This window comes from Lepisma saccharinum, chromosome 8, assembly GCF_977018435.1.
Source record: "Lepisma saccharinum chromosome 8, izLepSacc3.1, whole genome shotgun sequence".
Classification (NCBI taxonomy): Eukaryota; Metazoa; Arthropoda; class Insecta; order Zygentoma; family Lepismatidae; genus Lepisma; species Lepisma saccharinum.
This window is the reverse complement of record NC_139236.1, coordinates 85782304-85805589: the sequence shown is the minus strand read 5'-3', so window position 1 is coordinate 85805589 and position 23286 is coordinate 85782304. Positions and strand designations below refer to the sequence as shown.

Genomic DNA, 23286 nt, shown 5'->3' with positions numbered 1-23286 from the left:
TATTTAGCACAATACATAGTCCTGGACCTCTACTTTTTCATTCAGGACGGTCAAACACAAACATCCATAAAACCACGATTCGAACCCGGGACCCCTGTCGTCGTAGTAAGCTGTGATTACCACTCAGCCATGGAGTATGACATCGCTTGGTTACCTTTGTTAAGTGTAAAAGTAACATCCACCGAAATAGCAGACCTGTACCATGAAAATATTGAAGAAACTTTTACCCAATTCTTAAATTCGATCTAACAGCACAGCCCATATGAGTGCGAGAACTTCATACGAGTTTTTTCATGAGTCGGGGTTTCAATAAATGTTACCCCTCCATTGTTTTTGCGTCAGTATTTCAACTGAGACGTAAATAATGTAAACATTACGTAGGAAGATATACAACTGAATCTGAATAATTAAGTATTGATCCACCAAATCTTTGTAATGACACACACGTGAATTCGTACTACACGTTTTAATATAAAAAGTTTTAAATTCCTCAATAAACTACAATTACAAGAACAAGAACACACACACGTGAAACACTACGAAGAAATATTCTGTGTTTTTCCACACATGACACGTTAATCTAATGTACTATTTTATATTGTACTGTCACATGGGGACGCATGGGTCTTCAGATTGCCGTTCTAAGAGGTCTTTTGGAACTGATAACAATGCATCGTCATCCTTTGTTGATTTCTTTTCCTCTTCCTTCTTTTCGTCGTATATCTGAAGACCTTTGACATTTCGCCACACTCCAATATCTAAGCAAGCACCAGCCAGTATGAACGCTGTAATGAATAATAATAATAATGATTAAATTCATTGCTATGAACACCTCGTTGCACATAGAATCTTGTCCAAATAATAGTACAATAATATAAAAATGATACTACGTTCCAAAATATAGCGTGTCCCGCTTATACGTATAATAAAAGAAAAATTCATAACCTCTAAACAAACTGTCAGAATGATGTGATTGTTGTTTCATTTTAACGAATGACTCAGAATTTTTTTTAGCAACACATTCAGTGGTAGTTGCGCATGCGCAGTAGCCAGAATGTCTTGAAAACTGATATTACCAGTTCCTCAGTAGCCAATCGTCATGTGGTCGCCACAAGAAAAGGTGTTTTGTGTTTTAACGTTGTCTAAAGTGAAGTCTGTGACACTTGTGCAGAGACGATTTCGTGCACGTTATGGTTTGGGTGCTAAAGAAGTAGTTCCATCGTACATTTCAATAAAGAAATGGGAAAAACAGTTACGCGAAACCGGTTCATTTCTCAAATCTTGTTAGAGACTTCCTGGACGAGCATTTCAATGGGAAATGGATAGGACGAAGTTCGAATTTTATTGAATGGCCTCCACGGTCGCCAGACCTCACTGTGTGTGATTTTTTGTTGTGGCGGTGTGTTAAGGACAAAGTTTACTGTACACCGGTTAGAGATTTGCAAGACTTGCGTGAAAGCATTGTGGTTGCAGTAAGCAACATTACCCCGCACATGCTTCAAAACGTGTGGCTTGAGGCTGACAACCGGTTTAACATTTGCCGTGCCACTAACGGTTCACATGTGGAAGTGCGCTAGTTTTCTTGATTTGTAAAAAACATTTCTGAGTTGTTACATGTTTGTACAAAGTTTGGACAAAAAATATTGGTAAATAAAAAAGTTGTGATTTTTCTTGTATTATACGTATAAGCGGGACACGCGTAGTAAAGAAACCTGTCATTTATGTTGCTCATTGTATGGTGTAGATAATAATACATATTCCAAAATATGGTAGAGAAACATGTCATGTATGTTGTTCCAATGTATGGTTGATATAGGCTACCCTACTACATTTTCCAAAATATGTCATAAAAATATTAATTATGTTGTTGCAATGGATGGTATTAATATATTACACATTTCAAAATGTGGGATAGAAACATATTTAGATTGTTCCAATACACTACTATTGGTAAGCATACTATGTACACATTCCAAAGTATGGTAAAGAAACCTGGCAAATATTTGTTGCTCAATGAATGGTGAAACCAGTCATTTATGTTCCTCAATGTATGGTGAAACCAGTCATTTATGTTGCTCAAGGTATGGTGAAACCAGTCATTTATGTTCCTCAATGTATGGTGAAACCAGTCATTTATGTTGCTCAATGTATGGTGAAACCAGTCATTTATGTTCCTCAATGTATGGTGAAACCAGTCATTTATGTTGCTCAATGTATGGTGAAACCAGTCATTCATGTTGCTCAATGTATGGTGAAACCAGTCATTTATGTTGCTCAATGTATGGTGAAACCAGTCATTTATGTTGCTCAATGTATGGTGAAACCAGTCATTCATGTTGCTCAATGTATGGTGAAACCAGTCATTTATGTTGCTCAATGTATGGTGAAACCAGTCATTCATGTTGCTCAATGTATGGTGAAACCAGTCATTTATGTTGCTCAATGTATGGTGAAACCAGTCATTTATGTTGCTCAATGTATGGTGAAACCAGTCATTCATGTTGCTCAATGTATGGTGAAACCAGTCATTTATGTTGCTCAATGTATGGTGAAACCAGTCATTCATGTTGCTCAATGTATGGTGAAACCAGTCATTTATGTTCCTCAATGTATGGTGAAACCAGTCATTTATGTTGCTCAATGTATGGTGAAACCAGTCATTTATGTTGCTCAATGTATGGTGAAACCAGTCATTTATGTTGCTCAGTGTATGGTATTGATGTAGGTCTACTACATTTTCCAAAATATGGCAAAGAAAAATGTCAATTATGTTGCTCAATGTATGTTATGGATATACTTATTCCAAAATATGGTATAGAAAACTGTCATTCACGTTACTCCATATCTGGTACATACAGATATGGCACATGTTCCAGAAAGAAGGCACAGAGATATATATACCTTTAGTTTTGTACTGGTCATGAGTAGGCTCACCCCATTCAGTACACAAGAACACTAGATAATTAAATGCCTTTTAGCCCAAAATATAAATTATTTACATGGTGTTTAGGGATAACTATATTAAATTTAGTTGCTGCTCTATATATACACTCACCTTTTTCTGCTATCGTAACTGCAAGGTGGCGCAGTTATCGCAAAGGGTCTTTAAAAATAAACATAAAAAATATATACCACCCATGCGTTAAAAGTTACTGGCTGAACCGAAGATACTAGCAGGGGTGCCCACAGGTTGCGCCATCGAGATTTTTTGGGGGAATTTTTTCCCTTCAAATAATATAAAATTCAACATTTCTATCTTTTTCCAAAATGTATATAAAGATTTTACACCTTAAATGCACCATATTTAATCCATTAGATCAAGTAAAGAATGTGTTTAAGGGTATATCGAAGTTGGGGGCAGGGTAGATATCCAACTTTTACATATTAGACCTTAATTGACATGTGGGTTTGGGGGGATTCTGAATTAAATTTTGGGGGGGCAGTATCCAACTGTAAGTCTTAGATTATGGCGGGTATTTTAGTTAGAGGGGGATTGAGCATTAAATTGAGGGGGTTATCCAATTCTTGTGTATTACTATTGTCTTAAGCTGTTGCGGAAATTCTGGTGTGGAGGCTTGAGAATTAATTTTTGGGAGGCAATAATATCCACTCTTCAATATCAACATAATATTTGATTATTAAATTTAAAGGGGGAGATAGAAAGCTCTTGATAAATTGTGATAAATCTTAGATTGTCAACGGATTTCTGTAGTGGAGAGAGAATTCGAACAATTAAATTTTGAAGACTGTATCCACACGTTTTCGACCCCGAACGTGCCAAAGGAGAAGCTGGAAAAGACTAAGGGTTTTGACATCCTGTTAAAATGAATATTCTTGAAAGCCTGCAAAGAAATGGTTGTAAAAATTTTCTTGATCGCTTCGCTCGCAATGATGTGTTACTAGGATGCCTGTTTACTGAGGTGAATGTGAAGTTTTACTACTATAGTTGCATTACAAGACAAGCGATATTCTCAATTAAGATAACGATTTTAGGGGTGGTCTTCAGTGGTGGCCCCCCTGTTTAGGGAGGAGGGGCAGATCAAGTATAGTGTTCAGTAAAGCTAAGAAAAAAATCGCTTTCGGTAGATACGCTGTCGTAATTAAATACTTTGTGCGGATTACGATATGATTTGAGGGCGCGAATGATATGATTTGGGGAGGGGTGCATGACATGATTTTGGGGGGGGATGCGCCATTGGCTTTGCGGGTGGGGGTGGGCACTACTTACTAGAGGACTAAATTGTATTCTGCAACTCTTCGGGAATTTGGAGTGGTGAGGGGGAGTGCTTTAACATTAAATCAGGGTGTCTACCAAAATAACAAATCCTAAATTCTTGACTTTTTCATTGCCTTTTCTTGGCCTTTTTTTGCTTTTTCTTAACATGTATTCAATCGCCCCCTTCTTAGGTATAGTTGGAAATTGAGAAAATATATATTTTTATTCAATGAAAAACCCCTACCACAAGGGAAAACTGAAGCTGTACTTTAAGAAGAGATTTAGACTTGATTTAATTATTAATGCATGTTAAAACTAATGCTTCAGGTCTCATCCTGGATGGGTATGGCCACATTACTTTAGTAACACTGTTGAGCCTTGTGTCCATGTTAATAAAACATTAAAATGCTGACCAAGGCAAAGTTTATTGTAATAAAAATAATCACTAAAAACGTAACGAAGATTCACAATAAATTCTAAATCCTGTTAGAGAGCGGAAACATTACGTTTTTAGTGATTATTTTTATTACAATAAATTTTGCCTTGGTCAGCATTTTAATGTTTTATTCACATTACTTTAATATTTTTAGAAAACTTCACACATACAAGAATGTAATACTTAAGAAACAAAGTTAAAATAATCTTAACCACAACTAAATACAATTTTAGATTTCCAAATATTCAATCTTATCAAATCCCAGTACAGGTATATAACAATGTAAATTCAGTATGCTATAAAAAAAAAATAGCAAAACTTCTTGACCACAAGCATAATTTCTTGATTTTTCTTGACTTTCTTGACAGGTAGAGACTCTGATGATGTCTATGATTCAGTTAAGTGTTGATTTGGATGACCACTGCAGAGAAATGACCAAAATGTTTCCGAAGTTTGAACAAAGGACCCCTGGCTTCGCAGTACATAACGTAAAACATTCTGCCATGGGGGTCCGGTACACACACACACACACACACACTAAATATGTACTCACCTGAGGAACAAAAATTCAGGTAATACCTCAGAGTTTGACCATCATACAGCCAGCAGTTTCCTGTACCACCACAAGTCTTTCCCCATACAAGGCACGAGAGATCTGGAAGATAAGGTTAAGATAGTAGTTTCTGAAATATTAAATGTGTACATTTTTATTGTAGTGTGTATATGTGTGCCTTGTTATATCCTGGCAAACGATGACTTTCAGTTAACACATTAGTTTCTGACCGTAGATCTGAGGACGTCTTGCAACAACATCTAGTGTTTCCCGTGGCTCTAATTGTAGGTTTCAAGCCATTTGTAATAAAAATAACTTATTTAAAATAAGTTAAGATGGCACACATTTCACAACTTTCCTCTCTAACTAGAGGTACCTAAATTAAACCTCTGGATGCGTCATCTCAGGCTTTTTGCACGCAGCACATTATGCAGAACGAGCCTCTTACCAGTAATCTATCCAATATATATATAGCCCCAATCCCACCACTCACTCACTCACTGACATAAATGTTCTCCATGAAGGAAGCCCCGGAGGCGAAAAACACTCGATTACGACCCCCCATGAAATCGTCCCAAAAGGCCCAGAAAATTCAAAAATCTCTCAATCGGCCCTTCCTTAAGGGTGAAAATGCCCTTTTCTCACGTCCTTAGCAACCGTTGCCACGGGCATTTCTTTTGCACACATTGTTTCCTTCAATTCTTAATTGTCTAGCTGCATTATATTTCTCACAGATCAATAGCACACAGATGAATCAACTCATGGTTTTGAAAAGGTGCCTGAAACAAGGGTGACATCTACATGATAAGGAGTTTCAGCCCAGATACAATTACGTATATATTGTTATACTTAATGCGTAAATATCTACATCGTGCTTGTTTTAACTAAATATTTAGGGGGTATAATGACATGCAATTCCTTATAGCTTGCCGTGCCTGTTGTTGTCCATGGAAACGGACGTTGCTAGGGAACTTAAAGAAAGTTTATTTTCGACCCGAAAAATACTGTAAGGGAATTATGCTAGAGTTTTCGAATTTCAAAATACGAGCATCAGAATTTTATTACAGAGGCAACGTAGGAATTTGAGGGGAATGACGGAAAACGGTCATTATCCAATTACGTTCAAAAATGTGAAAATAAAAAATACGTAAATATTGCATTTTCAATTTAGTCGCTATTCAATTCGTTAATGCAAAACATCCAACTACTTATCTTGAAACGGTTATTACTTACTCAGTTCATTATTAAGAAAATATACAATAATAGTTTGAATATTTGTACCTTATTAGAGCCCATACACACATAAAATTACTTTCTAAACTTTTCAAATTAACGAACTTGTACACATGTTCCTCATCATCCAATACAACATGCAGACATTTTCAAAGTCATTAAGATCATTAAGGAACTCCATCTAAAACATGATTGCGTTCACAACGTGGCCGAAGGTCACGCATGCGAGCGTACAAGACGTGGCCAAAGGCCACGTCGAAAGTACGCGAGTCTAATATATAAAAATGGATGTATGTGTGTATGTTTGTTCCAGCATAACTCTCGAACGCCTGGAGCGATATCAACTAAACTTGGAACACGTATCTCTTGCAATCTTGAAAGAGATACCGTGGGGGTAAGATACCCCTGGCACCCCTAGGGGTGGGGGCGGGAAGGGGGTGACATGTCAAAATCATCGAAAACGGCCGATATTAATGTGGAATCCATAGTTTCGGGGTCGCTAAGTTCAATAGTGACACTCCCAATGCCGTTCAACTCCAAGACACCCATGGCTCCCCTTAAAGGGGGGGAGGAAGGGAGGAGACATTTAAAAAAAAATGAAAACCAACGATATTAGTGTGGAATACATAGTTTTCGGGGTCGCTAAGATGAACTGCATTCGGAGTGGCACTATTCAACTCCAAGACACCCCTGGCACCCATAGAGTTGGGGTTTGTAAAGGGGGTGACATGTAAAAATAATTCAAAACGACCGATATTAGTGTGGAATCCATAGTTTCGGGGTCGCTAAGATGAATAGTGACACTCCCAATGTCGTTCAACTCCAGGACACCCATGACAACCCTAGGGGGAGAAGAGGGTGACATGTAAAAATAATCGAAAACGACCGATATTAGTGTGGAATCCATAGTTTTCGGTGTCGCTAAGGTGAATACTGACACTCCCAATGCCGTTAAACTCAAAGACATCTCTGGCACCCCTAAGGGTGGGGGTGGGAAAGGGTGACATGTAAAATGACCGATATTAGAGTGCAAAACACAGTTTTCGGGGTCGCCAAGATGAATAGCAACACTTCCAATGTCGTTCAACTCCAAGACACCACTGGCGCCCCTAGGGGTGGGGGTGGGAAGGGGGTGACATGTAAAACTAATCGAAAACGAACTATAATAGTGTGGAATCCATAGTTTTCGGGGTCGCTAAGATGAATAGTGACACTCTCAATGCCGTTCAACTCCAAGTTCCTTTTACACTATAGTTAGAATTCATTATTTTCCTGTCTAATAGAAGATTGGCATAAATAAATACCCGAGCAACGCCGGGAAATCAGCTAGTTAAATATAAAACATCTGTCATGAATTAAAGGAGAGTATGCTGGTTTTAAATCATTCTGTGGATATAAGTATATGAGGGTAGTCTTCACAATAGACAAAGCCACAGTTTATCCCACCTGTGGGTTTAGGATATGTGTGTAAAAATGTAGTCCACAGAATTACACAAGGACTTACATGGATTTAAAGTCGACATTGTGTAGATTTGCTAAATGAACACACTATGCACTCGACACAGCTCTCGTTAATTTCAAGTGGGAAAAAATCAAAGCTTGTTATTTTTATTTTTAATATCACAAATCAAGTTATATTAGTATTAAAACAGAAAAAAGAAGTAAAGAAATGTCGGTCGCGCTCATGCACTGCGGCATTGCAATTATGGTAGGTGGTGGTTACGTGAGAAGGAGGGGCTCCTTCCCCCCCACAGTACTTTCTTACCTTTAAACGAAAGCGACTCCCCTTCTCGTCTTTTTTCCTGACGGGAACAGGGGTTCCTTATCATGTTGGTGCCTCCGTCCCCCTCCACCATCCCTGAAAGTCTGTAACATTGACACGGAAACACCCTGTATATTTCGAAACTCCCCACGAGAACCGAGAACAGGGTAGGTATTTCCTACTTGGCATGATTGATTGATTTTTCGTGTTTTAAGTCCACTTTATGCACAGTAAGGCTAATTGGGACTGGACCTACAGTAAAGTTGAATCCGAACCACTGTGCAATGTGCCTCCACCGGGTATCGAACCCTTGATTACAAGGCGACGACGCTACGACTGCGCCATCGGGGAGGCCCACTACTTGGCAAGAGCCGAAACTTTGAGAAGTCTAGTCTCGTCACTGCTAGATACCATTTCCAGCGCTAAAAGGAGAAAAATAATGGGGGGGGGGGGGGAAAGGAGCTGAAAAAATATAATAGAAAAGGGAAGAATAGGGGATGAAGTAGAAAAGATCGAAAATCCAGAAAGATGATGCAGGAAAAGAAAATGCAAAACAAATTGATAAACGGCTAAAAATAAAGGGAAGGGAAAGAAAGTTTTTTTTTTTTTTTTCATATATGAAGTTGTGCTAACTGCCCCTATTTTCTTACCTAAAAGTGCCCCGTACAATATTGGTCCAGGAATAAAAGCCAGAGCAGCTAGCAGGAGCTCCAAAAGTCCAAGTGATACAGCCTTGTCCCCAGGCTTCACGCACCTGTAAGGATAACAGGACAGTGTATATACATAAATCGTGCGTTAAGTGTTTAATACACATATTGACTTTCCCAGACATCAACATTATTGTAAAAATTGGGGCAATACAGCCTGTATGCTTAAAGAAGTGTAATCTAACCTACAAGTTCAAAATATAGCATAATTATGATATACAGGGTGACCAAAAAAGCATGTACCTTTAATTTTTACGTATGTATCTTTGCATGGGTAAGAGATTTTAATACTGAAGCCGCATCAAGTAATATAAACGAACCTATGACGTCATAAAGAAAAGAACTTCAAAGCAGGGTGAGAGGGGGGGGGAGTTGAACACACTGAAGTGAAGTCTTCTTTTGCTGTTGAAAGGACTAAATGTGAGAATGTATAGTTTTCATCTGCATAGGTGCTCCTCATATAAAAGAGCCAGCGCGTGTCCAGAAATTACATGACGGAAGATGAACGTATTGGGGACCTTGTCTTCTTTTTTGGTTTTAGTAACGACCAGTCGTTTATTTTACCATAGTTTTCTGTGCTCTACATGTTTTTTAGATCGTAGGACTAAGAGGGGGATACGATCCAACCATCTCTGTGTACGCCACTGCAGAGCAATTTGGGCTGTTCTTATCAAACAAACATTTATACAGCTCGTCATCTATGACGTCCGATGAGCCCTATGTGCAGTACAAAGTACATGATTGCGACAGCCAATACGCGTCACTTGTATCGAACTTGTACGATATCTGAGGTTAAAATCCAATTAAACGTGCAATTTTATCATAAGAACAGAATGTATAGCGAATTCTTCATGAATTTAATTGAGAGAACAGATTTTTTGAAAACGAAAATCACCTGATTTAAATCACTTTAAATAAATAATTTATAGAATAATGTACATATAATTTTGTAGATATCAGAACCACGTTTGGTGAATGTACATTCATCTTGTAATCATTGAATGGTGATTATTAGGCTTCAAGAAAGGAAATAAAACATATGTAGGCGTACTGCTGGGGTGAAGCTTGTACGAAAGGAAATGTCAACTGTAAACATATTAGCCGGACCCTGTGGCCGAGTGGTTAGTTCATCGCGGTGCAACGCTAGGGGTCGCGGGTTCGAATCCCGCTCGGGCTAGGATGTTTGTGTTTGTCCAGTTTGATAAGTAACGAAGAAAATGTAACAATTGAGAAAGTGTAAAAGTGAGAAAATGTGTGAATGGTGGGGGATACCTCTGTGTAGGGGGTATTTCCTTAAAAAAAAAAAAGTGGTTATCACATCGCGCTGCGACACCAAGGCTCCCGGGTTCGAATCCCCCTCGGACTTGGTTGTTTGTGCATGTCTATTCATCAATTTCATCACTCATCCCCATCTTCGCGCGAAGTAAAATAAACAAAATCAATCAATATAAATATATTAATATTTCCCTTGATTTAAAATTCAATAATTTGTGTACAAAAATACACAAAATATTAATCATGTTAAACCGTGAATAGTGTCATTATCATTAAACTGTAAATAAACATGGTAGCTGATATTTTTCAAACTATCATTAAAAAAATGTCAAAATTCAGCTACGAAGACTTTAAAAATATTTTAAGTTACAATTGTAGAGTACATCCACGATGTTTTATTTTCACTGGGAGAAAAGTTAATGAAATTATTATACGAGTTTCATTAACACACTCCGCGAATTTCTCCATAGTAGATACGGGTCACTATTTATATTTTGAGCCTTGGCAACACTGATTGAAGTTAGGCGCGATTTGACGTTTGCACGGAATCGTCTGGCATTATTGACCATAACGTACTTCAAATGTTTTGTCAATAGCTTCATTTGTGTTGTTTATGTTGCCTTGGAGATTGCGCGACAACAATAAAATGGAATTAACTCGTGAACATTTTCGTGGGATGATTTTTTACGATTTTCGACGTGGATTATCAAGACAAGAGTGCATCGATCAACTTACTTCCACATTTGGCGATGAAGCCCCATCCTTTGCCACTGTGAAACGCTGGTATAACGAATTTAATCGTGGCCGCCATTCGCTCACCGACGAGATTCGCGATGGTCGTCCAAAATCAGTTGGTGTTCAAGAAAACATTGATGCTGTGCAAAACCTAATACTGCAAGATCGTCATGTGACATACTGTGAGATTGAGGCAACCATAGGCATTAGTTCCACCAGCATATATAAAATATTACATGATCATTTAGCTGTGAGAAAGGTGTGTTCTCGTTGGATCCCACACAATTTGACAAAAACTCAAAATGACGCTCGCGTCAATTGGTGCAAACAAATGCTCAATAAATACAATCGTGGTGCTTCAAAAGACGTATATAAGATTGTAACAGGTGACGAATCATGGATATATGCATATGAACCGGAACGTAAACAGCAGTCGACTGTATGGGTGTTTCAAAATGAACCCAATCCAACAAAAGTTGTTCGCGCTCGAAGTACATCGAAACAAATGGTCGCCTGTTTTTTCGGGAAAACTGGTCATGTGGCAACTGTGCCTTTAGAGGAACGTAGAACGGTCAACTCTGAATGGTACACAACAATTTGTTTGCCAGAGGTCTTCGGTCAAATACGGAAAATAAACAAACGCCGTCGGATCATTGTTCATCAAGACAATGCCAGCTGTCACACATATCGTCTAACAACCGACTTTATGAACAGTCAAAAAATCGAATTGATGGGTCATCCGCCGTACAGTCCTGATTTGGCACCCAATGACTTCTTCTTGTTCCCGAATGTCAAGAATAAATTGCGTGGACAACGATTTTCGTCGGCGGAAGACGCCGTTGATGCGTTCAAAAACCATATTATGAAGGTGTCTCAAGAAGATTGGAAAAACTGCTTTGACAAATGGTTCGAACGAATGCAAAAGTGTATTGACCATAAAGGAGAATACTTCGAAAAACAATAAAGCAGTTTTCAATGCCAAATTCCTGTTTTTTCATTGTTAGGCTCAAAATATAAATAGTGACCCTCGTACAACATACATACAGTATCAAAAGCAGAAAAATAAATTATTTGCATACATTTTTTTTATTTGATTAAATCAAACTGTTCAAATATCTTACAGGACCGTTTAATAGAAAATTCCGTCCTGTAAAAAAAAATCTATATGTATGGTGCTAGACGCCATACAAGCAAATTTAAGCATATTTTTATATAAAATATCGATTTAAATAAAAAACAATCATATTTTTTAAAATCATAACAAATTATTTAAAACAAAATAATAATCACAATTTTTATCCACCCTGTAACACCACGAGAACAAATACAGCTGTTTCGTATCATTAAAAATAATTTAGGAGCATATCCCCGTGTCGGGTGGCAACACTGCAGAAATGTCCACAATCCCCACACATCTCTTACCTGAACTGAATGATAGCGTTGCCAGCTCGGCCACTTGCACCCAAAAACCTCAAGATGCACAAAATCACGAGAAACGCAGTGAAGCCTGTTGAGCAGTCGAGGGGACATGGGCCCTCCACAGCGGTCCCTCCCATCAGGGTCCCTGCGAGAGTAGAGTTAGCCCACGAGGCCCCATTTGTGGACACTGGAATGCACGTGCAGTTTGTATATATCTGCAACGATACGACAAATAAACTGACGCCAAACAATACTGCAAGGAATTGTGCGAGTTAATGTAAGGTAAAGGCTTGCATAGACATGAAGTACTAGTGCATGGAAAAGCCAAGCAAATTGGTCACCTTGCATTGCACCATGAGCCTCAGAGACCGAGAGCATTGGCGCCACCGTAGGCCATAGTGAAGATGGGGTGAGCAGAGGGTGGATTGATTTAAATTACGTTGATTTAAATCGCAATTTAAATCAGGTGATTTTTGTAAAAAAAAGTCACTGGATTAAATCACTTCATATGTTATTAATAATGTACATAAGGATTTTGTAAATATCAGAATCACTGTTTGTGAGAGTATATTAATCTTGCAATCATTTAGTATTGTTTATTAGCCTCTAAGAAGGAGAAAGAAAGGCAACAAAATATATTGATACTCTGCCGCGTATGGCTTCTGGCTTCTTTTAACTATGTGCCAGGTCGTCATTTGTTCAATTTGTTTATTATTGTCCAAATGGATCTTTTCGTTTTATTTCATGAATACATTCTGACAAGGGAATTGCTGGTAACATTCACAACACAACCTTGTCGGTTAACTTAAGGTAATACAGATATATATACACACATACACACACACACACACCACATGGGCGTCCGGAAGGGAGGCAAGGGGGCCGTGGCACCTCCCTGAAAAATGAAAGTCAACCAAAAATTGTATATTTCACACATATAATTTCATTTCAACCACAATAATATGTGTTAATTATTGCACGAACATGATAAATTCAAATTTAAGCAATGTTTTTTGAGGGAACAACACTATTATGGGGGAAAATATGCCTGGTTTGTCCCCCTGGAAAAAAATACCTTCCATGCCCCTACCTCGAAACAATCCTGCGGACGTCCATGCACACACACACATATATATAAACACACACACACACACACACACACACACACACACACACACGTAGATACACACACATTAATATAATTCTAAATGTAAATACAAAGAATTTGCAAAACAGTGCAGGTGATACAATTATACATATATGTGTGTTCTACACTAATACTTTCTTACATACACCTAAAAAAACATAAACCTTATTAAATAGCTATTACCTTACACCTCACTTAAATTGAATTATTTGTTATTTTTACAATTGTCTTTGAATTTGGTCTACTTCAAATATTGTGCATGTAGCCTACTAGAAGAATATTTACTTGGTTAATTGTTAGTCGAAATTTGTAATGTCTAAGTAGTAATTAATTGAATTGTTAGTGTTGTCTGTGTGGTTAAGTCTTGGAGCTCTGGTAATCGAGTTGACCTTTCAGTTATAAAACAATTAGTCCCAGTTTCACCTTCTTACACATCTGTGTCTGAGAGTTAGTCGATAGTTCTGTGTTAGTAGGTTCATATATGCAGTATCACAAACAGAGAAATGTATATTTACACATAAATTTTGTATTTACTTTAATCAAGATGTTCAAATATTTTACACGGCCGTTTACTAGAAATAGCTTTAAAATAATATATATATATATATATATATATATATATATATATGTATATGTATGTATGTATGTATGTATGTATGTATGTATTATGCCAACAACCACCAACCACACAAGCAATAAAAAATCATCAAGAATTAATTTTTAAATAAAGATCATGATCTTTATCCACCCTGGGTTGAGCACCATGCAGCAATCCATAAGCGTGCGCAACTAATTTATTTGGGAATGCCGCCTTAAGGTGAGTTTCAATTGCCTACGTGGCAACGTTAGACTAATTCTCGTAACTTCAGGCTCCTTTTTCACAGAACGTATTAGGTACATGAAGATGAAATTTGCACGTTATATGTTCTTGCTATGTATAAATGTAAACAAATAAGCACTGTGAGTTGAAGAAGGTTGCATTAGCAATAGAAGCTGTGCTCGGGCCAATTTGTGAAGGAGATCTGTGCGATTTATAAAGTAAAATAACTTTTCTTTACTGCGTGATTACTGCGGAACGGATTTTAAGGTGCAAAATTAAGGTTGGGAAAGGGAGGGGTCTGAAGATGTGTTGAGAAAGCTAAAAAAAAAAGTGCTGATAAAGTGCCTTCATTCAAGTCTAAACCAGTTACACTAACATACTTTATTCAACACTGTAGCAAATACCATAATTAGTTACATGGTTAGTTACACAAAGTAACCAGTAAGTTGCTCTCTTTTTAGCGACTTCTGTATCTTATGCGCGCGGACCGCAGAGAGAACTGTGGTTGCGCGCGGACCGCGTAGAGAACTGTTGTTCTGCCGAATACGTTTTGTTGAAGTTTGTTTTTTCTCTCGCGGGTTTTTCTACATTATCTTGGGAACTATTGGAGCTGCAATGATTATATTACACAATTGTATAGCTCTCGTTCTGTTCTACAAAATGAGATTATAGGATTTCTTGTACCTGCTCAAGGAGACTGAAAATAATTTATTTTTCTGGCCAATTTTTTAACAAAGCATGCAAGAAAAGGAAGGCAAAAGTGCTGAAGCATGAAGGAGAGGTAAAAAGGGGATAAATGTTCTGATCTCACGAAAAGGTGCAACAAAGTGTGTTCATTTTACTTGATTTCATGTCCTAAAATACATATCTCAAACTATCGGCATGAAAACAGCTATATTACTGATTATTATGACACGGACATTATTTTGATTATTTTAATGGTAGTTTTTACTCGTATTTTTCTGAGGACACATTAGGAGATCTCTAGGCGCCCGTGGCACCCCCCCCCCTGCGCACGCCTATGCTCCAATCCAACAGCATGCCGAAATATCCTTGAACAAATACAGTACTAAAATAATACATGAAGCATCCTTTGACCATTTCTTCAATATCCCACTTCAAATCCTCAAACTTTTCCATTTTTTGCCAACAGATGGGGCAGAAGTGCTATGTAAACAACCGATAGCACTATTTTGTAATAATATATTTTCTAAACTTAAATTAATATATGTAAATAGGATTAATTTGGAGAATCCAACCGATTTCTTACAAAAAGCACATACTAAGAATTTGTTTTGCAAGTGATGGACAAAGCATTACCACATTCTTACGGTTTCTTTGCAAATTACTACATGAATCTTGAATTGAATAACCTCCAATAGTACGTTTCAATAGATGGTCCCGCTAGCTCATAAAAAAACAAATTGATACTAAATAATACGAGGGCTGTATAATAAAGCATGATCAGTAATTTGTTTTGACAACATACCTTTACTAATCCCCAAAATGTTCTTTTCTCAAAGTAGCCCCCGTTGGATGTGATTCACTTGTCTCAGGTTTTTACTAACTCGTAGCGTCGAAATGAGGCGTCAATGTGCAAAACGTTGCTGAGAAAAGTTGTTCGTTTTCATGTCTGTGAAATCTGCTAGTCGTACGACACGCTGTAGGTATGAGACTGCACAAGACTTCTACCTGCTCTTTGTTAATTTGTAGAACGGTATTGGTGGTGGGGGGGGGGGCGCACAAGAAACGAACAACATTATATTCAAGAACAACAGAAACATTACCGTGATTCAAGTTTCACTTGCCTTGCTCCCATTCACAATCTCTGTGAAGTGACATCCTGCATGACAGGGTGAGTAAAAAGTCATGGTTCCATCTTCTGAACAGATTGGATTATATCTTATTGTCTGTGCACAGCCACACTGGGTGTTGCATTCGGTATTCACGTCGAAACTATGGAATAAAAGAATTGAAAAATTAAGTATTGCAATTTTATGAAAATAATGACTATGGGACATTCCATGTCAACGTGCTCCTGAATCTTATTTTTTGGAATTAAATTAAATGCTGCAATTTTATTCTATAGTTTATTATGAGTCAACAATCTAGAGTGGATAGAAATTCAAGTATTATACATACTTAAGTTACAAGGTAGAAGGTATTTTACGTATTGTTAGTTTATCTTAACTATTTTGATTTACTTTTGTTTTGTACTGCGTCCCACTCGTGACACCAGAAACAATTAATTTCACCTTCCCCTTCGACTCCACTATACTCCGTCCCAGCTAACTGTGGAGCAGGCAAACAAAAGAAAGTCTCTGCGCAAGTAATGAACACGTGAGAGGAAGGAAATTGCGTGGAGTGGGGGAAAGCGACTGAAACCAGCCTGTAAATCAGCGTCTACTGCTTCGCTCTGGCCAATAGATTTCCCTCGCTTCTCTGACACTGTGCGCGGGCTACTCCACAGTTAGCTGGGACGGGATATAGAATATTAAAATGTCAATTACCTTCTCTTACTTTATTTTTCATAATTTGAAAATTCACAGGAATTAAAATAAATATCTTATTAAGTGAAGAGGCAGTGTTTTATCTGTCCCATCCCTGACACAAAATTGTTCACTTTTAGCAATAAATCTGTGAAAGTATTTTAGGGGTAGTTATATTTAATCAACGGTGTTTAGTTTGATAATTAATTGCACAGAAACTGTAAGAAATGTTTATTAACTATCAGTAGAATAGTTACTTTATTGCCAAAAATGTAGTCTGGGCTTCTAACCCGTGACAATGGAATGAATGCCCCTTATATATCGCACAACAAAATAGGACACAATATTGTAAATTTAAAGTATCAGTAATTTGCACATTTCAAGACTCCACACAATAATTTAAATGTAATGAAAGTAATGCAACATGGTTTGTATAAGTCGAAGTTCAAAGAATGCACTCTGACAATATTTTTTTGGCTATATATGTTTAGGCCAGTAATTTTATGTCTTCAATTTGCTAAAAAAACAAAAAAAAAAAAACGTAAAGTTGAAATTTGACGGAAACTTTATTTTAAACCTCTCTAATTAACATAATTAAGGTTCCCGAAAGTTTGCGTCAATCCGAAATGGCAGAGCTGACATTCGTGGCGGACTGGTTCGTGCATTTCATCAATTTCATCATATCATCAATCATCATCATCTTCGCGATTACTCAAAAGTGGTAGAAAAGCGAAGTAAAATAAAACAAATGAACCATCAATGGTGGCAAGTAAACTGCGCCTACTGTCTCTAGATGGCGATATAACCTCTATCATTACACTTAGAAACAATGGAAATTGTTGGATATGTAAAATGTATCGTATACAAAGAAAATCAAGTTTTCTTTACTGTTAGAAGTAGATATATCAGTTTGCAATATTCAGTAAATTATTTTGTCAAATAAAGCTAGAACACATCATAAAGAAAGTTAGCACATAAGAGAAAACACACGTCCTTGAGAGTAATTTGCAGGTTATTTGAATAAATTATTCTTTCATAGCGTGGAAGTTATATAATAAAATATACACACATAATGGCAAATCATAATTAGTTCAAATTGATACCCAAATAATCATAACTGACTAAATTGTTGTCAGTGGTGTTGCATTGGCATGTAGTCACAGAGTAAGATCTCTGACGAAACAAAGTTTTGCTTCAAATATGGATTTTATTTGTGATAAGGCTTTTAATGCCAAAACTTACAACTTGAACAGCATCTTGAATTCACCCATTCATCAAGAAACTAACAAACAAAAACAATAATATTTAACACTTAACACTATTTAAAATTAAACAAAATTATGTATTCAGAACTACTTATACAAAATTCCAGATTTACGAATCCTTCATTTTGATGAATTAATTCCACCATATCAATTTCTGGAATGGAAAACTTCGAAATCAAAGAATAGATACAAGGATAAATAATGGTTGGTAAAGGCCATTAAGAAGGTAGTAAGAATAATCTAAATTTACCGCAATAATACAGATACTTTTCCATTGTTTACTGAATTCAAGCTGCCAACATTCAAACTTTGAGGTATTGAAATTAAACAAGGATTTCAATTATTAAAACACATTTTATTTACAATACACATGAGGTAGAGATCAACTTATTTTCTTAACTACTACTATAACAAAACAAATTCATATTTTTTATAAAGAAAATATGACTACAACTGTATCCAGTGATAAAATCTATACTTATACTAATATATACATGACAAATACTTAAATGTTCTTCATATTCAGACAAAGGAAGTAATAATGCGTGCTAAAGAGAATATTAGAAGTCTGAAGAATGAACATGTTTGAAACTGGACCTTCAAGAGAATATCTGAATTTAGAATTATGAACATGTTTTAAAGTTTGATGCTTAGGAAAATATCTGGATTTTGAGATTGGAGCATTAAGAGAATATGTAAATTTTGAAGACAGGACATGCTTTAAATTCAAACGTGTAGATCAAGTTACATGGATTATACTGGATACTATTAGTAAGCTAGGCATAAGAACAATGATGTTCTCAAGGGGGTTATATTCTCTTTGACCCAGCTTTCTTTATGCAAAAAAGGTCTGGTAAATAAAAATATGATACAATATAGTACTGACTGACAAAATTAGGAAATTATAATGTTGGAAATATCCCTCTACCATGACGTCATGCGAGAGACTGAGTTTCGAGCGTATGTGGGAAAGGATCATTGTCACTGTCATTGTCACTAAAGTATAATAAAGTACACTAATAAGTGTAACCTCACTTATAACAATGAAGAATAAACATACAACACATGAAGATGAAACTTTAAAAATATATCTACACATGTTTGACATCTCTAAAATGCATTCTTTACGTGATGTTGTCATATGGGAATTTTGTCGTTCATCGTGTCTTCAGAATGTGCTGTTAAGAGGTCCTTACATTCTAATAAACTTGTACCACCATGTACTGTGTCTCTAGTTTTATTTTTCTTCTCTTCATCATAGATCTGAAGACCCTTAACATGTCGCCACACACCAATATCTAGACAAGCACCAATCAGAAGAAACGCTGTAACACAGAAGAGATATTGTTAAACACAAATATTCGTTAACACAAAGAAAAATCCTTATCTCAAAAAATATAAAATCAAACTTGGGAGCTATTGATGAAAAGTTGGTCTAATCGGTGTAGTGTTTAGCATATGTTGGAGAATTGATGTTCTTTACGATGGTATGGTAACCCATTTCATCATTTCGCATGTACCTTAGCAGTCAATAAATGCCCGGGTTGCGAGGGGCCACGAGGAAATGAGCACCCACTGCGCATAATAGGGTATCCATAAGGTTCCGTTACAACTACAAATTATAATTACTCACCAAGCATAGAAAACATGCAGTTTTGTTTCCAATATTTCGACCTCGACAACTTATAAAGAGCGCAACACTGTTGCAAGGTGCTGCTACTAATTTTTTCAGTTTCCAACCTAGAATTTGAATGTAATAGATATATGCTTTGGGTACCGCGTGAGGCACCTAAAAGTACCACCTGAAATAGCGAAGAAACCAGAAAGAAAACAGTAGTGATGTGAGGTTTGCGGGAAACAATAATATCAAATGGGGCTCGTAAATCGGAGGTATGGGGTGGGTCGAAAAATATCGATAAATGGGGCATCTGGAGTACAGTCATATTTTTTTAAATGGAACGATATACAATAACATGCATAATATAAAAGAGCACACGCAGAGAAACACAACGCCGTTGGTCTCATGCATCTACTGCACATAGGAACGAAGATATGGCCATGTGAAAATATGTAAACAAACTAACAAGTGGCCCACTTGACCGTCAGTACCACGGCATGTACAAGTATGAGATGTCGGAAGCCATTGGACAACATGAAGACAGAACGTGTTAAAGGAAGAAAAAATACAGTATACATCGTCAGCACCATGTATTTGACAGTGTTACAGCATAATGAAAATGACCATGACAGTATGTTGAAGAACCACTGCGTAAGAAGCGAAAACCTGTCAAAGTGTGTGTTCAAAGTGGTGGGCGTCAGCTGCGATACAGGCAACAAGGCGCCCACGCAAAGATCGTTGCACAGAATGTAGCATCTCGTAGGGAATGTCCCTACAGGCCGCAGTAATGCGGTGTTGCATATCCTCTGGAGTTGTTGGCACACCCCGGTAGACAATGTCCTTCAGCTTTCCCCACAGGAAAAAGTCTAACGGTATCAAATCTGGGGAACGAGCCGGCCATTTGATAGGCCCTCCACGTCCAATCCAACGATTTGGAAATGTATTTTCCACACATGCTGTAGCGCGTCTTGCACTGTGAGCTGGGCACCCGTCATGTTGGTACCACATGTCCCTCCTTGTCTGAAGTGGTATGTCCTCCAATAGTACAGGCAGTTCATGTTGTAAAACCTGTATGCATCGGTCAGCATTCAGTGTCCCTTGTATAAAAAATGAGATGTTCACCCACTATACCACACCACACGTTCACACTCCATGGGCGCTGGCGTTCCACTTGGCGAAGCCAATGTGGATTTGTCACCGACCAATAGTGCATGTTCCTTAGGTTGACATTTCCATGATTGGTAAAAGTTGCCTCGTCAGTGAAGAAGATACGTGACAAATCGGGTGTGTCGTGTCGTAACATCCATGTGCAAAACCGAACACGGTCCACAAAATCATTCCCGTGAAGTTCCTGATGGAGGGAGATATGATATGGGTGAAACTTGTGTGTGTGCAGAATGCGCAATACACTTCGCTGACTCATCCCAGCATCCCTGGCAAATTTCACGGGAGCTAACGTGCGGATTCACAGCAACAGCGGCGAGAACATTTGTTGCACCTGCCTCACCTGTAGTTGGCTTGTTCCGCACACGTGCTCGTTGTGTTACACTTCCGGTGTCTCTTAATTTAATAAATAACTTACCAAACAGACGTCGAGATGGCTGTCGTCTGTCCGGATATCTCTCTGCGTACACACGGTAGGCTTCTGAGGCATTCTTTCGGCATTCCCCATAAATCAGGATCATGTCCGCTTTTTCTATGTTTGTGAACACCATAATTTTCGCTCTTACCACTACGACTGCTTGCTATGAACTAACACGATCTCGTGGACCTGCTATCAAAACTTGCTCTGCGTAAAGGCAGTTCTGTCAGGCACCTGAGAAGTCTTACATGCCGTGGTACTGACGGTCAAGTGAGCCACTTGTTAGTTTGTTTACATATTTTCACATGGCCATATCTTCGTTCCTATGTGCAGTAGATGCATGAGACCAACGGCGTTGTGTTTCTCTGCGTGTGCTCTTTTATATTATGCATGTTATTGTATATCGTTCCATTTAAAAAAATATGACTTTGCTCCAGATGCCCCATTTGTAGATATTTTTCGACCCACCCCATACCTCCGATTTACGAGCCCCGTTTGATATTATTGTTTCCCGCAAACTTCACATCGCTACTGTTTCTGGTTTCTTCGCTATTTCAGGTGGTACTTTTAGGTGCCTCACGCGGTATATGCGCATGTGTTACTTTTTCCTAAACCAAGAAATTTATTCTGTGGCGGCAGCACCATACGTGATTTGGCCACATAGTTTTGATCACACGCTGATTTCCCTCACCTACACAAAACCAAAATAAGTACTTTCGTTGGTATTTAAGGTACTCCGTATGAAATGCGTTCATGTACTCACTTGTGGACGTAAAATTCAAATAATATCTCACAGTCTGGCCATCATATAACCAGCAGTTTCCTGTACTTCCGCAAGTGACACCCCACACAAGGCAAGAAAGATCTGAAAAAAATAAAACAACAATTACTCTGAATAGCACGGCCTCAAGATAACAATATATGTCTAAGAAATGTTCAAGAATAATGCAGATTCTCATGGGTTCAATGCTGTAAAATTTCATTGTGGTGTGTTTGCGTTGGAATATCCGAACAAACGAGGACTTCATATGTTTACACATCATCAATCCGAGGATTTTTGCGTATCTAGATCCGAGCATGTCTTCACCGCAGCAATATTTTCCTCAAACATGGTCCTATGTTGTAATGCACAGCGCGCGCGCGTGTGTGTTGTAAATCTATGGCTTAATATAAACAAGTGCTTCATTTTATTTTATTTATTGGAGCTAGAGAAAAAAGACTGTCAATATGGAGGTTTGGAGGATGAATGTAACAATCAAGTTTCACCTAAAGGTCTGGTACAGCCAACGGCATAGAAAATAGTAGATAAATTGTCCATTGTTATTTTAATCCTTATTTATTTTACATATTGCGTTGCTTAAGGATCGTGTTGATGGGAACAGGTTATTGATGTTTTCATTTCACTTCATGATCATCATTTTGTGAAAAATGGACTGAATGAAACTAGTGGTGGACTGCTACTTTTGCCATTGGGTGTACCAAAGAGAGATAGGGAAGATGCAAGAAGATCTTCCTTATACATAATGATTCAAAAGCTTGTTCACAAATTGAGGGAGCACATAATAAGGTTAACATGTAATATTTTGTGATATGGATTCTTGGGGTAGGAAGTGACCCTTTGGTCTGTACAGTTGCGTGTAGATGATGAACCATAGCAACTAGTCTAAGATTTTACACACACACACACACATACACATAACGATTTACATTATATTAAACCAAAATGTGTGATCTGGCAACCACCACGTTGAATGCAGACTCTGGCGCAATCTCCCAAATACCCTATTCATCTCACGAAAGACATCAGATTTTAATGCTCTGTTACTTATGTTTGGAATTTTGAGTTCGTTTATTATTAATTTTGTCAAGTGTGTCACAGACAAAAAGTATCAGAAGGACAAGTGGATATATATTATTTTTATTTATAAAATATTTATTGGTTGTGGACAAAATTCATGCACCAGTTAACAATTTATCAATTAGTTTTATATACATGTATGCACATAATATTTACTCACAATTATTCCTT

General features: G+C 37.5%; 3 protein-coding genes across 3 annotated transcripts in view; all 3 read right to left on the bottom strand.

Annotated features, from left to right (window-relative positions):
- Positions 1-529: 529 nt before the first annotated feature.
- LOC145991242 (solute carrier organic anion transporter family member 74D-like) lies at positions 530-12550 on the bottom strand. The gene is made up of 4 exons (XM_083127204.1): positions 12340-12550; positions 8851-8954; positions 5206-5307; positions 530-785 (listed from the first exon to the last, which is right to left on the bottom strand). The coding sequence occupies exons 1-4, from the start codon at positions 12471-12473 to the stop codon at positions 607-609; spliced, it is 519 nt and encodes a 172-aa protein (XP_082983330.1). The 5' UTR covers positions 12474-12550; the 3' UTR covers positions 530-606.
- A 3546-nt stretch (positions 12551-16096) lies between these two features.
- Positions 16097-23286, bottom strand: part of LOC145991880 (solute carrier organic anion transporter family member 74D-like) — a 262979-nt gene continuing 255789 nt past the window's right edge. Inside the window, exon 9 of the mRNA XM_083127915.1 lies at positions 16097-16259. Coding sequence (XP_082984041.1) covers positions 16097-16259 — 163 coding nt within the window. The remainder of the gene's footprint in view (positions 16260-23286) is intronic.
- The window catches only part of LOC145991239 (solute carrier organic anion transporter family member 74D-like), a 190146-nt gene continuing 185298 nt past the window's right edge, over positions 18439-23286 (bottom strand). The window contains exons 12-13 of the mRNA XM_083127202.1: positions 22021-22122; positions 18439-19382 (exon numbers count right to left, since the gene is read on the bottom strand). Of these exons, the coding sequence (XP_082983328.1) occupies positions 19195-19382; positions 22021-22122 (290 nt within the window). The 3' untranslated portion in view covers positions 18439-19194. The remainder of the gene's footprint in view (positions 19383-22020; positions 22123-23286) is intronic.